Genomic DNA, 14,392 nt, shown 5'->3' with positions numbered 1-14,392 from the left:
AACCCTAACCCTAACCCTAACCCTAACCCTGCCCTAACCCTAACCCTAACCCTAGTACCCGTGTCCGCACACTCTTAAACGTGAGGGCGGCGCTGCAGCGATTGCTGCAAAGCATGCGCACATGTGTCATCGTGGGTGGAGCAATGACAAAAAAGTGTGCCGTGGCTCACAGGAGCCGTGGTCTGCTCCACATGCGGAAGTGTGCGCTGGCTGACACCGAGAAGACAGTCACATCAGCACAGACTAGCCACAAGACCGTTACGTTTGACAGCACAGCAGGTGGAGCTGATAGGGCGGAACACGTGTTCACCCTCTGGTTGGCCTACTCGACGGCATTCTCACGCTCTTTCCAGGTATTATGCGGAATGCGTTCTGTGACGCGCACCGTCTCTACGACAGAGTGAATGTGTTGAGATGGGCGCACTGCTCCCCACGCAGAGACTCACGCTCGCGATGGCGCCGCTGAGACGGCCGCATGGGCTTACGGAGTCCAAAGGCGGGTGACCCTGTGGCCGTCGACCACCTTCCTGGGAGTGGAGGAGCTGGGCAGCTTGGTAGACCGTCGTCCCATAATCCTTCACCTCAAGGTAGTTGCAGTCGGGCTTGTGGAACGTTCCCAAGTAGAGCGCCCGTCGGGACGCATTTGGCTATCTCCCTACCAAACGAAAAAATAAGAGAAGACTTGTGACGGTTGGTGGAAGTCACGATATGTGTTCACGGCGGTGTACGCGGAAAGCGGGAATAGCAAATAAGTCTTTCTGCGAGGGTGATGAATGGCAATTTGGCCACCACGTCAAGAAGGCAAAGTAGCGCGTGGGCGGATGAACTGGCACGAATAGTGTAAAAATCGAGGAGGCGACAAAATTTTCGACATTGTAAGAGAAGGCGTTCGAAACGCACGGCATGAAAATCATTAAAGGGAAAGCGCGTCGTGAGGGCCACTGGGTGGTCCGGGGAGGACAGGTGGCGGAGTTTTTGTTTGTCTTTGCAGTGATGTTCGGTACCTTTTGCGAGGCAAGAGTATAACAAGCAAAGGGTGCCCAGTTTGAAACGTGCACGAATCCGCCAAAAAGCACCGCAGAAGCCGAAGCGAACGCCTTTGTGAGGAAGTGTGAGACTGCTTACCTTTTGTGCTCCGCTGTGCATTTGTGGTGATCATTTGTGGGTGAGTTGCGCCTCGCCTCCCTATCTTCTGGCGAGAGGGGCCATGCGGCAGCGGTGTTGCTTTTCGTCCAGAGAGGGTGGAAAATGCACGATATCGACGGGAGCGAGGAGGCAGCTGACGAGTGCAAAAGAACCGGTTGTAAGTGAGAGGCTGGCCAGAGTGTGTTCTGCGCTGGGGAGCTGCTGCACGCGATGGAAAACGTGCGCCTGTGCACGGGGACAGAATGACGCCACAGACAGAGAGGAGGAAGTGAACGTTGCGACATGAACAAGACCGCTGGCACAGCGCAGTGCTTGAAGCCTTACAGTGAGGGTCGGGAGAGGGAGAGAGTGCGTTCTCACAAGAGAAAGGTCCGGTTTGGTAGCAGGCTCTCTTTGCGGCCCTTGTGCCCGTTCTAGTGGCAGGGTTTGCAACGTGGCTGCGGAGAACAAGAAGAAAACTTTGTGGAGGTCGGGCCGTGAGGGTGAAATGTGTGGTGTTGCTAAACCCCTATTCTGACCGAGGGCAAAGCAGCAGCAAGGGAAAGCGAAAGCATGGTGCTGGAAAGAAGGACGACTCCGGGTTCAAACACGAGGGGCGGCTGGTTGGCGCGGGGGTTGGGGCTGTGGCGGGGCCTCCGCGTGGTGGTGGTGGGGGGTGGTGGGGAGCGCTCCGCCAGATAATGCGGGCGGCGAGAGCTGAGGAGGGGGCCCACGCGAAACCCCGCGGCAAAGGGAAAGAACGGCCCTGGGAATAATCCAAGAAAAGGGTAGGAGGGTGAGAGAATGATGTCAAAAGGTCACCGGGACGCATTGCGATGCAGCTTACTGTCGTCGCCTGGCCGGCAATTGTCCCACCGCGGTGGACGAGTATGCGAATCTGGGATTTCTCCATTTGAGCTCTCGATAGTACTACCCGCGGGCCCCTGGGCTTCGTGTCTCTCCTTCCTGCACCTTAAAGGGATTCGTGCCCTGACAAAGGATGCAGAAGGTGGGGTGGTGGAGACAAAATAAAAAGCTTGCGATCACTCGATGTCTCGAGATGAGACAAGAATGAACAAAGCCGGATCAAAGAAAACGGTGCTCTAGGTTTTTTTTTTGGTGGAGGGGGAGAGAGGTGGAATAACAGAACAGACCTTAGCTCCGACCTCTCATCAGTTTTTGCGACCGACCATTCCTCCTTCGACTCTTGTCGCAACCTTTCCAGGACACAAACAGGCAAACGATCATCTACCCACCCCCATGCATCGCCGGAGGCGGCGAACGCGCCGCCGCTGATCAAGACTCGAGAATCTTGCGCAGGAGCGCGCGAGCAGTGGCGTAGATGGTGGAGATGATCTCCCTTTTTTGTGGTTTGAGCACCAAGCCGTTCTCGTTGCCGAGGGGCATGTCGTCGCAGTAGAAGAGGTAGCGACTGGGAATGGTCTGGCGGAGCACCCCGTTGCGGCGACACTCCTCCAACTGACGTGCTACGTAGCTGCTCTGCATATCAACGGCAGTGCAGCCGTGCACGGTCTTGTAGAACTTAAGCACCGGCTGACTCTGAAGCATGAAACCAGGGAGGGTGATGCACGTGCCATGGTGCACCTGTGCGGAGCACGACTTGTCAAGAAGCGGTGTAATGTCCTCCCGTAGGAAGCTCTTGCGGTTGCACAAGCGAATCTCATCAGTCGAGTCTTCGCCGAAGGTTTGCTTGGAGAAGATGAGCTTCTTCGGGAGAACCAGGTCTCCCCGGTTGCCGGTGAGACCAGCAGCCTTGCCGCTGAGGTTCACGCTCTGGATGCGGCTACCGAAGGTGAGAAGAAGAGAGCGCAAGATGGCCTCGATTTGAGCCCCAAACGTCTTGTCCACGTTGATGATGAAGTGCCGCTTTCCCTCTCTGCTCTTCTTGCTCGCCTGCGCGGCGCAGGCACGCAGACCCGGGTCTGTCTCGTCGGGTGATATGTTGCTGACGTCGATCAGGTCGACAATCAGCGCCGACGCGTGCCCGTCCTCCATGAGCGTGAAGCCGTTTGACTGCAGCCGCGACCGGTACGCGTCGCGAATCATCGCATTGCGTTCCAGCAAGCCTGTCAAGAGGTAGTAGTAGCGGTCGTTCGCGTTCTTCCAGTTGCCGGCACGTTCGCCCTTTCCGCTTGCGGACTCCTCCGAGATGTTCTCGATGAGCGCCTTGATGTCCGCCGACATGCAACAAAAGAGGTTCTTAAGCGTCCGATTTGGAGAGAAGAGGACGTCGATGATGATGTCCTCCGGCAATGGCTCCACCTCAGAAACGCAGAGGCGGCTCTTGATGTGCCGAACGATAGTGAGGGCCCAGTTCGCGTACGGATTCTCACTGAACACCTTGCTACTGACGCTCTCGACCTGCACCACGTACTCCTCCCTGTGCACGACGATGTTGTACAGTTGCTGCAGCGTCTCCTCGCCCCAGACGTTCTCGAGACCCCGTAACTCGTCATCCGAGAAGGGTAGCGACGCGAGAACCTCTTGCATGTGCGCATGGGCGCTGAGGTTGTTCTCGGCGGGCGCGAGGGCGTTTCGCAGCACCTCGGCCGCCGATGGCGACACCAGCTGCTGCAGCCGCGCTCGCAACTTCTTCGCCTCAATGCAGAAAATGCACAAGTTGGACACAAAGTCGATCGTGTCGGTGAAGCCGTCACGCATGAGTACAAGCGTCTGTCCTCCGCCACCAAACGTCCACGCGCAGCGTCGCCGCTTCCCGGTGTCGACGGCAGCGATAAACGGCGTGGCGCCGGGCTGCCGGTTTGCGGCGTCGGCAAGGAACTCGTCCGAGAGGTAGTCCGGAACCCCTTGGGTGAGGATGATGACGTAGGTAACCGTGATGTTCACGGGCAGGCGGCGGGTGCAGTACCGCAGCGCCTCGCAGTCTACCTCCTTCCTGTTGGCGTGTTTGTGCAGGAGGGTGCCGCTAGATCGGAAAAGCCGGATGAGAATAGGCAGCGACAAGCAATAGCCACTCCTCCAGCCTTGTGCGTCGGATGCCGATGAGGATGAGATGCCAAACACAGCGCGGCAGAATTCCTGAAACACCGAGAAGGAGGGAAGCGTGCGAAGGATTTGGCTGGAGACGTTGTTTGCAAAGATAGGGGAGCGCGCAAAGAGGTCCATGAACTGCTTGCGTGGGATGAGCAGCAGCGTCGTGTTGGAGCTGGCGTGGTAGGTGAACTCGACGGCGTTCTCGAGGATGGCGTCGTCGATGCCGAACACGCTTGGCGCTACCATGCTACCGATGCGCCGGTGGCCAAACGCACGCTTGAGACCCTTCTTGGAGTTCATCACTTCAACAGTGCCAGAGGCGAGCACGTAGATGTGCTCCAGATACGCCCCTTCCTCGATAATGACATCCATCTCGCTGTACTCGCGCACCATGACGTCAAGGCTGGATATCTCCTCAAGCGTGAGGGTGAAGAGGTGCGGCACAGTCTGAAGGAAGGTCTGCATCGACGTTTTGGGGGATTTCGGTGGTGACTTACCGTTGGGCAGAAGGTTCTGCGCTTCCTTCAGCGGCTCTGCGAAAAACAGCACTTCGTCCAGGTCGCCTCTCTCGGGGTCATTGGTATCGTAGTCCAGGTTGCACGTTTCGGCAGAGTAGTGCGCGGCGATGTCTGTGGGTTTCTTCGCCAGCTGCTGGATGGCACTAGCTTCGGTCGCAGAAGTGTTCATGGTGACGGTGAGGAGAAGAGTGTGCGTTTGTGTGTGTGTGTGGGAGGGGGGAGGACAGCGACAGAGAAAGAGCTTGCCCTGGTGGTGGCAGCTGGACAGAGAGATGCAAAAAAAAAAAATGACCGCAGGAAAAGGTAAACGATACAGAGAGTCGCACAGGACACACAGGAGAACGGGAGGGGGCGGGCACTGGTTGCTTTGGTTGTGTTTTGCTGGTCGCTATGAGATGACTGTTGAACAAGGAGGTTGGGCAGCCAGAGAGAAGGCGAATCAAGAAGCAAGATGTGAGGTGGAGTAGCGCGCCAATGTACTCACCATCGCCGCCCGAAAGGCACAAGGGAGGAGGGGGTAAAAGCGAGGTTGCCGTCAGACTTTGCTCGCGCCGATGGATTGCGGTGCGAATGAGCGAGACACGGCAGCGCCGACTCTCAGACTGAGAGAGCAGAACCGGGTGCTAAACGGACATCCACGTTTGCCGCATTTTTCTGTCTTGCACTTGCTTTTTTTTTCCCTCATGATGGGGGGAGAGGAGAGGGACGGGGAAAGGGGGGAGAACACCACAGTGCGTGGCCCCTCAGCCTCCAGCAGCCGTGCTCTGTGTGGGGAGGAGCTGAGCAGCCCCACACTCCCCTCCCCCAACCCCATGCGAGTGCAGCGCCACTGCTGGCGGTGACGTGGCCAAGCGCCTACGGCGTAGGGAGATCAGAGCGACCTGCGGCGGTGAACAAGCTTGCGCCATCCATACGATAGGCGAAGGTGGCAACGTGGCTCGAACGCATTCCAGGTGGCCCCCGCACTGCCTGCTGGCGGGGGAGGCCGAACCCCCAGGAGGGCTGCACTGTGTGGCGACCTGCTCAGCCGGTGGGTCGAGTTTGGCGTGGAGAGTGTGCCGAGACGACGAAGGCGGCGCATCGCTGTACCGCGTGTGTGTGCGGCTGCTTTGCACTACTGGATGTGCCCCCCCCCCTCCCCCCTCCGGCGCCTCCTGCGGCAGGAGAGGCAGAGTGCGGCCGAACACACGCTGTAGGGCAGACACAGCGGGCACCTCAAACCACAAAGGAAAACGTTTCCTTCTGTGGGTGTCTTGCAGCAACCGGCCCTCGCAGACGCGTGAGTGGGTGGATGGAGCGACGTGTGCACCTCACGTCTTGCGCGTGGACGACAAAAGCATGGTGAAGTCGCGGATCTGCACCTCGGCTACGTGGTGCTGCTCGAGGTACTGGCGCGCCTTCCCGTGGCGGTCCTCGCTGTGCGCATTGAGCGCCAAAATGTCCACGAGCTGTAGGAGGGCGCGTCGCTTCAACCGAATCGACGCACCCTCGAGCGCCGTTTCCACCGTCTGTGCCGTGAGCTGCTCGCCGTTGCGCTGACGTTTGCGCGTGCGGTGCATAACGGCAAGCAGCGCGTGGTCACCGCCGTGGGGCTCGCGCAGCGCTGCGGCCGCGGCCTTCACATTGATCTTCAACTCTGCCTCGTCACGAGACACGTCGCTGTTGCTCGCTTTCGCCGCTTGCTCCCACCATTTGGGCGCCGCTTCCAGCAGGCGTGAACGCGCCACGACACCGCTGTCGGCCGCCGTCAGTGCGGATAACGAAGAGGGGACGTCGCTACTGAAATGAGCAACGAGTGTGTCGCGGCGTATTTGGAGCGCGTGATTTGCGGAGAAGAATGCGGTGGCGTCGTCCTCGTGTGACTGACGCTTTTGAGCAGTGGTGGCAGCGAACGGCGCTGCCGTGGTGAGCACTGCAGCTGCGGCTTCACGGGTACGGCGTACGAGCTCTCGGTTGAGCTCGGGGGAGGAGGTGTGGGTACTGTGTAGAATCCACGGCAGCGCCTCCACAGCTGCGCAGGATAATGGGAAGAGGTAGGGCTGGAGTAGATTGTGCTGACGTGATCCTGCTCCAAAGCAGCGGCGGGTGCAGAGCGGCACCATTGCCCGGGACACGAGCAGCGTTGCGGTTGTCAGCGCTGGCGATAGCGCCACGCAGCGCGCGCCGTACACCTCGAGAAGAAAGCGAAGTGCCTGTGCGGCGTCAGCACGTCGAGCACCCATAATTTCCTGCGCCGTTGAGAGCGCAAATAAGAGCGCCGCGGAGCAACGTTCCTCACTGGATGTGAGTAGGGGAAGAGCGAGTGAGGCGGCGCTTTCGTGGAACTGCTTGATCATCGCCCCACCGTACCAAATGAGTGTCCCTTGACCGAGGAACTCGGCGGCTTGCTTAAGAAGCTCCTCGCGTTCGCGCGGCGAGAAAGCAAGCAGCGCGGGAAAAACGGCTTCAAGGGCTTGCAGGGATATGTTGCGCAACAGTGGATTCCGTGCGAAGGTGCATACGGCCCATTGCACAATCCGTTTTTGGAGCACCGTCGACAGCACCGATTCGTCGTCGTACGATACTCCCGGCGCGCACTCGTCCATCCAGTAGAAGTGTGTCACGCCGACTCGGCATATTCGAAGCGGCAAGGACGCCGCTGCCGATGAGAGGATCCCTGTCAGGCGCCTGTGCCGTGAGCGGGCAAAGCGAAATCGCACATTGTGTGAAAGTGCGACGCAAGAGAGCGTCGCATCCGACACAGACGACGTCATGTCCACCACATCACCGCGCAACAGTGCCGTCCGCGGCGGGGCTGCCCCAGCGCATTTCGCATCCCACAGCAGTGCACTCACACAGTGTGGTAGGGGCCGCTGGGAAACGCTCTTGGTAAAGGCATCATCTTGTGCAGTGTTCCTTGCCGAAATCTCGACCAAACGCTGCGCAAGGTCCGCTGCGGAGATGCCGCTAATGCGGTCACTGACACCACGCGTGTACATGGCACCCACTTGGGTGAACGATGCGCATAGAGAAAGAGAGAGGCACGTACACAAGCACGATGGCCAGCGCCGGGGACAGAAGAAAAATCCACAGCTTGGCGGACGAGAGGGAGAGAGAAAGGAGTGGGAGCGAGGTTCGGTGGGTTGGAGGAGGTAAAGCACGATGTCCTGTACAACCGTGCGAGATCAGCGAGAGAAGACACATGGGATGGTTGGTGAGCAGAGCACGTGACGTCGGTGTAGCGGTGTCGTTCCGACAGTGCTGACTCCACGCCGCACTCAGCGTCGGAGGCGAGCGCGTAGCACGAGAGTATGCGGAGAAGAAAGGAAAGCGGGCGTGAGAGGATGGACAACGGAATCAACCACTCGGAAACTCAATTCAGTGCGTGAGCGCACGGTGTTCGGCGTTGTCGGTCAGCATACCACCAAATTGCGTTTCTTTGGGTGTACTGGAATGCCGCCACGAAATAAGAGGCGGCATGGCTGGCTACATAAGAATTCAAAAAGGAGAATAAGACGCAACAACAGTTGTGCTTGGGGACATGCGTTTTGTTGTGTTTGTACATGATGATATGTAAGAGGCGTTCGGCACGCCGATGCTGTTCCCACCAGCTTCGTCGTCGACAACGCCATCGCCAACGCAGCCGAGCAGCACGGGAAAGGAGCCAGAGGGAGGTGCGGAAGGAATGCCGTTCACCGTTACATCAAGCACATGAACACAGGGGAAGAAATACGGTACACAGACGGCGCACGGAATCACAGAAATCCGTTCTGCGTGGCGACGTCGCCCTTCTTCAAACTCATCAAGTATGCCAGCCGAACCTGGTTGGAGTCTGCACGGCTGTCGGACCGCTTGACGGGTACAAAGCGGGGTGCATCTTGGAAGCCGCGATAGAGCGCCACGTAATCGTCTTCATCGAGGGTGGCACGGTGATACATGCCGGCAGGTAGAACGACAAGATCACCTGCTTTCAGGTGCACCCGGATCCACTCGTCTTGCTTGGACCGGATATCCAGGAAGAAGGAGCCGTCCATCACGACGCGAAACTGCTCGTCCTCGGTGTAGTGTTCCTGATACCACCGCTCGAGAAAGCTGTCGTCCTTGGCGGTCTGCGAGATTTTGATCTCGTCGGTGTGCTTGTATTCGCGTTCCTTGATGATCTGCCTTACCACGGAGAAGTCGCTCATACTGACGCGGAAAAGGACCACACCCAACTCCCGCAACGCCTTCATGGTGACCGCAGGAGCGCCCATCTTTCGCCCAGGTTTGAGGCTGGCGGTGCTCAGCGGAGGCTGAGACGTCTCGTCGTCAAGGTACCACATGTCTAGCGCTCCCTCCTCCGCCACCGGCGGTGGCACCGGCGGCAGGTCCTGGATCGCATCTGAGCCGAGACGCTTCCACTCCTCCTCCTGCCGCTTTTTGCGCTTTTCCTCCTCGACGCGCAGCTGCTCCTCATCGCGACGCTTGCGCTCCTCCTCCGCCTTTTCCTCCGCGAGGCGGCGCTCGTGTTCCTCCTTCTCTTGCTGGCGCTTGCGGTCGCGCTCACGAATCTCGGCCTCTTCACGTTGGCGCTGCTCCTCTGAAATGCCTTCCATTATTTACTGGAGAGGGAGAGGGATAGAGAGAGAGGAAAGAGGGGAAAGAGGAGGGAAGAGGGGGGAAGAGGGGGGGGCGGTCAAAGATCAAGCAAAACACGGGCACCGACAATGGGGCGGGGGCCGAGCGAATATAGGGCCGTGCTGCACAGAGGAGGGAGAGTTACACGAACGGAGTGCGAGAGAGGTAGACGACGAGAGGTAGGGTTGGGGTGGTGGAGGAGGGGGGAGGGCGAACGCACACACGCGCACAAAAAAACGCGACTCGTGAGTGCTTTCCAAGTTCACCGAGAGTATCGAGAGAGAAGTAAGGTACGGCAAGGGTTGAAGAGGACGGCGGGCGACAGAGAAGTGGGGAGGCCTGCGCAATAGATTGTGTATGACGGCGTCACGCGCAGCGCCGTGTAGCGATGTGGCATTGGATGCCGCCAAGATGTCGTTTCCTTTCGGGCCCTTTTACCGCCGTAGCCTGTTAGTATATTCTCTTTTTGTTTTGCCTTTGCGCAGTTTGTCAACGGGTCGCTGCTCTTTCGTGTGCCCGCAAGGGCAGACGACAGCAGGTACCCATCGAGGTTGCTACTGGTGTGCTGGAACAAGGCAATGAGGGCTATGCAAAACAAATCCGCGAAGCTGCGTCATTTGCCCTCCAACATGACCACAGGGCCGTGCAACAGAAGATAATGTGTGTGAGATGTGACGGGCAGCTCAAGTGTCTTTTTCGTGCAACTTCTCGGAGATTTGGTAGATCAGCCGTGCACCGCACACCGTCCCGAAGAGCTTCTTGGAGCATTCCTCGTAGTTGAGTGCCTCTGGTGGACGACTGAGACGCAGGAGTGCGTGGACGACTCTCTCCTGCAGCTCCACTGCCTCGCATTGGAGAGAGCGCGCGAGGTCGGCTAGGGAAAGCTGCTGGTAGCAGAATGGCATCCTGTGCTGAAAAGCATCGAGGCGGTTGGGATGCGAGAGGGAGAAGTTGCACAGAAGGTTCACCAGCTTCCAGTAGAGCTGGTGGCACGTCGGCACCCGGGCAGCAAAGTCAAGGGTCTCCAGCTCCCTCTTCAAGTAAAGCGGGCTTACCTGGAGTGTCTTGTGCGAGGTGAACCGCTGCGCCTCCACCGACAGCGCGGCAAAGTCGCGACGGTGCGGGGAGGCGGGCAGGTCTGCGAGCAGGGTGAGGAGCTGAGATGAGGTGAGGCGATTCTCGACAAAAGCGCACCGCAACCTCTGGCGGTATTGCTGGGCTACTTGAAAAGGTGTGCGTACATGTCCCAGACGCTGACGCAGTGCTTGACACAGCCCCTGCCAGTCACGTCCGTTTTCTCGGACATACTGGCACACGAAACAAGCCTCACTGGGTGAAAAGGGTCTTGGATCGCTGTGCATCTCCTTGTACTTGGTGACCAGCTCGTATGGGGTGAATGACGGGTGTCCGGCGCGACGAAGTGCCTCGGCGACTGCATACCAGCGCTTCTTTGCATGCGGGCACAGCGATGCGGTGCAGTTCGCCTTCGCCGCCTCATCGTTGAGTGCTTTGGAAAGTTCTGTGCTCCATCGATGACGAGCCGTATCGGCATCCAAGCTCAAACACGTCCCCTGAGCGGCGACAGGCTCCGTGTGCCGTTGTCTTTTGCGAGTTGGGGTCTGCAGAGGTACAAGGGCGCATCGTAGCGCCAAAAGGCTGTCTGTTTCGTACTCGATGATGAGGATGCGGCGCAGGATGCGCTCCTGCAGGCATCCATTGCAGTTGAGCAAGGCGCTCAAGTAGTCGGGGCCGATGGACATAAAAAAAAAGACGCGCTGCTTTCTGCTCGTGTAAAATCAGAAGTGCGGTATTGATGCAGAGGGGCATGAATACGTGGACGAAAGAGAAGAAAGGCGACGTGTGGAGAAGGGGGCCGGTGGAGGTGTAGTGGCAGAGGGGAGAGAGTGAAGAGGGATCGGCAGAGAAGTCGCACAGGACGACGTGAATTCGGCATGACCGCAGGCCCCGCTGCTCTGTGACGCACCTATGCACCACTGTTTGTGAAAGGAGGAGGCGCGTTTGCTGCGGCGCTCCATGCCAACAAGCCACGCTGTCGCTACACCGGTGATTGACACTGCTTCGTGTCACTGCACGGACTAACGTCATGGCCGTGAGAGGCGCAGAAAAAGAAAAGAGGGCCCCTTTTTTTGTGCTGTTTGAGTATGTTGTTCGCCTGATGGTACCGGCTGCATCAGTGGGAGGAGGGGGTGATCGCAGGCACGGGGTACCCACTATGCCGGGAAGCCGAGAGCCTGCCTCCGGGTACGGTTTCGGGCTCTTGGTGTAGGCAGACAGACATGGGCTGGCGCCGTTATGGCGAGATGTGCACCCCCATGTCCACCGTTGCGCAAGCACACAACAAAATCGTGTTGACGATTCGACCAAGATAAGAGACTGTCAGTTCTTTGTGCGTAGGTACGTGTTTCGCCGCGGGCCTTTCCCGCTTGTCACACACCTCCACTCCTTTCAAGGGCTTGCCGAGTCATGAGAGGGCAAGAGTGCCCAGGCTGCCACGCACTCACGGCACGGTCTCGCGTGTCGCTGCGCATGCGTGCAAGCCATCCGGGCACACCCCCTCCTCCTCAGACAGCAGTGGGCCCTGAAACAGGCCCCAACATGAAGTTACCGTGAGCACTGTGCACACGCGCACTCCACCAAAGCTGGCATGGTGTATCGCATTCAAAGCAGAGGGCGCAGAGGTGAGAAGAGCAGGAGTGATGGGCGAGCAAGGCGCGAAGAGATCTCTGCCTGTCAGCCCCGCATCGCTCGTTTGCAAAACATGCGGCACGTTCACTATCCGACCGAACGGGCGCAGTAGGCACCGATGCCGAAAGCAGGAGGAGAGAACCCCGAAGTTGCATCATCGGAGTCTTGCAAACTCGTGCTTAGGAGAGCCTCCTCACCACATTATGGAGTGATACGGATTGAGGCGAATCAGGGAGAAGCATGGAATGCAGGCAGGGCGTGCAGGGCCTTAGAGTTCCCTGACCTGAGGCCGGCCAACAACCTCCTTGGGCTCATCCGGGGTGCACCTGAACTGGCCCTGCCCCCGGACCACTACCCGCACGGCCCCGATTCAAAGGCAGACGGTATGCTCTAGACGACCAGTCTTTAGTCGTACTCCTACAACGGTAGATGTGCGGTGGTTGTTTTATGCGCCTATGCGCTAACGTGTTCGTGTGTGCAAACGGGGACGCTCAGGGAGACGAAAAAAAAATAAAGCACGTGTCTGTCAGTGCGTACTGCCGCAGCGTAACATGATACATGCAGACGGAGCCAAAAACCCACAAAGCTGCCCTCTGTGAGGGACACCCTCGACGCAGGCGCAGCGTCAGACGACCGCGAAAAAAAAAAGGAGAGTAAAAGTGCCAGATAGAGAGAACACGTCTCTTACCTATTACTATTGACTGAGACTTGTTTACATCCTAAGTGACACCTGCAGCAAAACTCCATTCTTGCACCCCACCACCACACTGGCATCTTTCATGGTCATGTTGATTGGAGTATGCGCGAGCGCCGCGCGTGCCACTATGAGGCCGGAGGACACGCAGAGAACAATCACGGAGGGCGGCGAAACCGTGAGACACCAGGCATTGCCTGTTTCGCCCTGGATGCGGCATACTAACACGCGCTCTGCCACGTTTAACTGAGAGCACATTTTGTTCGAGTTCTCCTCCAGCACTCTTCCGGTGACGGTGTCGAAAATTTGCAGTGTGTTCGTCGACTTCGGGGACGCCACCAGCACTATCGGTGTGCTTGGGACGGGTTCTAAGCAATCCGACACCCCCTGCACCCCCACTACCTGCCTGTTGGATCGACACGCACGCAGGTCCCACAGCTGAATCGGACTCTCCCAGCCTGCACTGACTGCCGCCACCTCGGTCAAGAAGCGAAGAGAGAAGATGCGGTTTGTGTGTGCCGGACGTGATGTGCCATCCGCGTTTACTCCCTCTGTCAACTGCGCAAGCGGGGTAAGCTTGGAGTCGTACAGGCGCACGATACGATCGCTGCCCGCCGTCAACACTTGCTTTCCGCTCGGCGAAACATCCACCACCATCACCTCATTGTGTTTCTCGCACGCTGCGGCTCCACGTCGAAGAGAGAACTCGTTACGATCCCAGTGCCACAGCATGACACCACCAGCGCAGCTGCTGCTGACGAGTTGCCAAGCGCTGTCGCACTGCTCTGGAGCCCATCGAATGCACGTAGCGGGGACGTCGAGAAAGTCCTTCCCGGGGGCCCCACGCGCCACAGCATTGAACGTGATGGCGTTTACAAGACACACCACTCCGTTACCGAGGGCACACGCGAGAAACTTCGTATCTGGTGATTGCGAACAGAAATGGATGTGATGATCGGCGTCCAGGAGCTGGTAAGTCGCGATATCAAGAGACATCCTGTTGTCCTGAGTCACCGCTGGAGAGCTGCGTAGAGGTGAGGAAGGGAGTTGGCAAAAAAAAAAGTGATGAGATATTGTCAGGAGGACCGAGGGAGAGAGAGAGAGAGCATTAAAAAAAAGAGAAATTATAAAAAATATATAGAACTCCGCTGAGAAGCCTGTGCTATGTGACGAGAAAAGGTGCCAAAAAATAAGAAGCAGATGGGGAGAAAAACACACCACAGTGTATGATGCGCTTGTGTAGCCTTGTGCGACTAATGTGACGTTTACGCGGCTGTTGTGGTGTAGCAGGAGACACAACAGAAATGAAGGCGTGATGAGTCTGGAGTGCGCTGCTGGTGAGATGCGCAGCCGACACACACATGCACAAAAAGAAAGAATGCAGTATGCAGCGGAGGAGGCGTTTTGGTGAGATGAAAGAGGAGGGGGAAGACGGGGGAGGGGAGGTAGTGCGCCTGCGCAGTGCGCAACAGCTGTGTGCTGTGTAAGCCCGTAGGCCCCCCCCCAGTCGGAGAGTCATTGGGCAAGGACGCAAAAAAACACACACACACACACACGCACGAGAAAGAGAGAGAGAGAATCACCGTGGAGAGGAGGAAAGAGGATACGGGAGAGGGACGAACCGGTGGGAACGCCTGACAGTTAATTAAGCGCGTTGGCATGTAGGAAGAGGATCTAGAGAGCCCAAGGCCCTGCTGCGCGCCGCACCGCTCGCACGCCTAAGATGCAGAGTAGTGCG

The 14,392-nt window shown here is 58.0% G+C and overlaps 5 protein-coding genes across 5 annotated transcripts; all 5 read right to left on the bottom strand.

The window, feature by feature from the left end:
• Positions 1–2,421: 2,421 nt before the first annotated feature.
• On the bottom strand, positions 2,422–4,827 carry LDBPK_344250 (hypothetical protein, conserved; the record flags this gene model as incomplete). Its single annotated transcript, XM_003864537.1, has 1 exon — positions 2,422–4,827. The coding sequence occupies one exon, from the start codon at positions 4,825–4,827 to the stop codon at positions 2,422–2,424; it is 2,406 nt and encodes an 801-aa protein (XP_003864585.1).
• Positions 4,828–5,968: 1,141 nt separating this feature from the next.
• Positions 5,969–7,636, bottom strand: LDBPK_344240 (hypothetical protein, conserved; the record flags this gene model as incomplete). The annotated part of the gene is made up of 1 exon (XM_003864536.1): positions 5,969–7,636. The coding sequence occupies one exon, from the start codon at positions 7,634–7,636 to the stop codon at positions 5,969–5,971; it is 1,668 nt and encodes a 555-aa protein (XP_003864584.1).
• Positions 7,637–8,392: 756 nt separating this feature from the next.
• Positions 8,393–9,232, bottom strand: LDBPK_344230 (hypothetical protein, conserved; the record flags this gene model as incomplete). The annotated part of the gene is made up of 1 exon (XM_003864535.1): positions 8,393–9,232. The coding sequence occupies one exon, from the start codon at positions 9,230–9,232 to the stop codon at positions 8,393–8,395; it is 840 nt and encodes a 279-aa protein (XP_003864583.1).
• Positions 9,233–9,937: 705 nt separating this feature from the next.
• On the bottom strand, positions 9,938–11,014 carry LDBPK_344220 (hypothetical protein, conserved; the record flags this gene model as incomplete). Its single annotated transcript, XM_003864534.1, has 1 exon — positions 9,938–11,014. One exon carries the CDS (start codon positions 11,012–11,014, stop codon positions 9,938–9,940), a length of 1,077 nt encoding a protein of 358 aa, XP_003864582.1.
• Positions 11,015–12,672: 1,658 nt separating this feature from the next.
• Positions 12,673–13,650, bottom strand: LDBPK_344210 (hypothetical protein, conserved; the record flags this gene model as incomplete). Its single annotated transcript, XM_003864533.1, has 1 exon — positions 12,673–13,650. The coding sequence occupies one exon, from the start codon at positions 13,648–13,650 to the stop codon at positions 12,673–12,675; it is 978 nt and encodes a 325-aa protein (XP_003864581.1).
• Positions 13,651–14,392: the final 742 nt, after the last annotated feature.

Source organism: Leishmania donovani, chromosome 34, assembly GCF_000227135.1.
Source record: "Leishmania donovani BPK282A1 complete genome, chromosome 34".
In the NCBI taxonomy this organism is placed as follows: Eukaryota; Euglenozoa; class Kinetoplastea; order Trypanosomatida; family Trypanosomatidae; genus Leishmania; species Leishmania donovani.
Note: the sequence above shows the minus strand (reverse complement) of the source record. Positions and strands in the feature narration are given on the sequence as shown.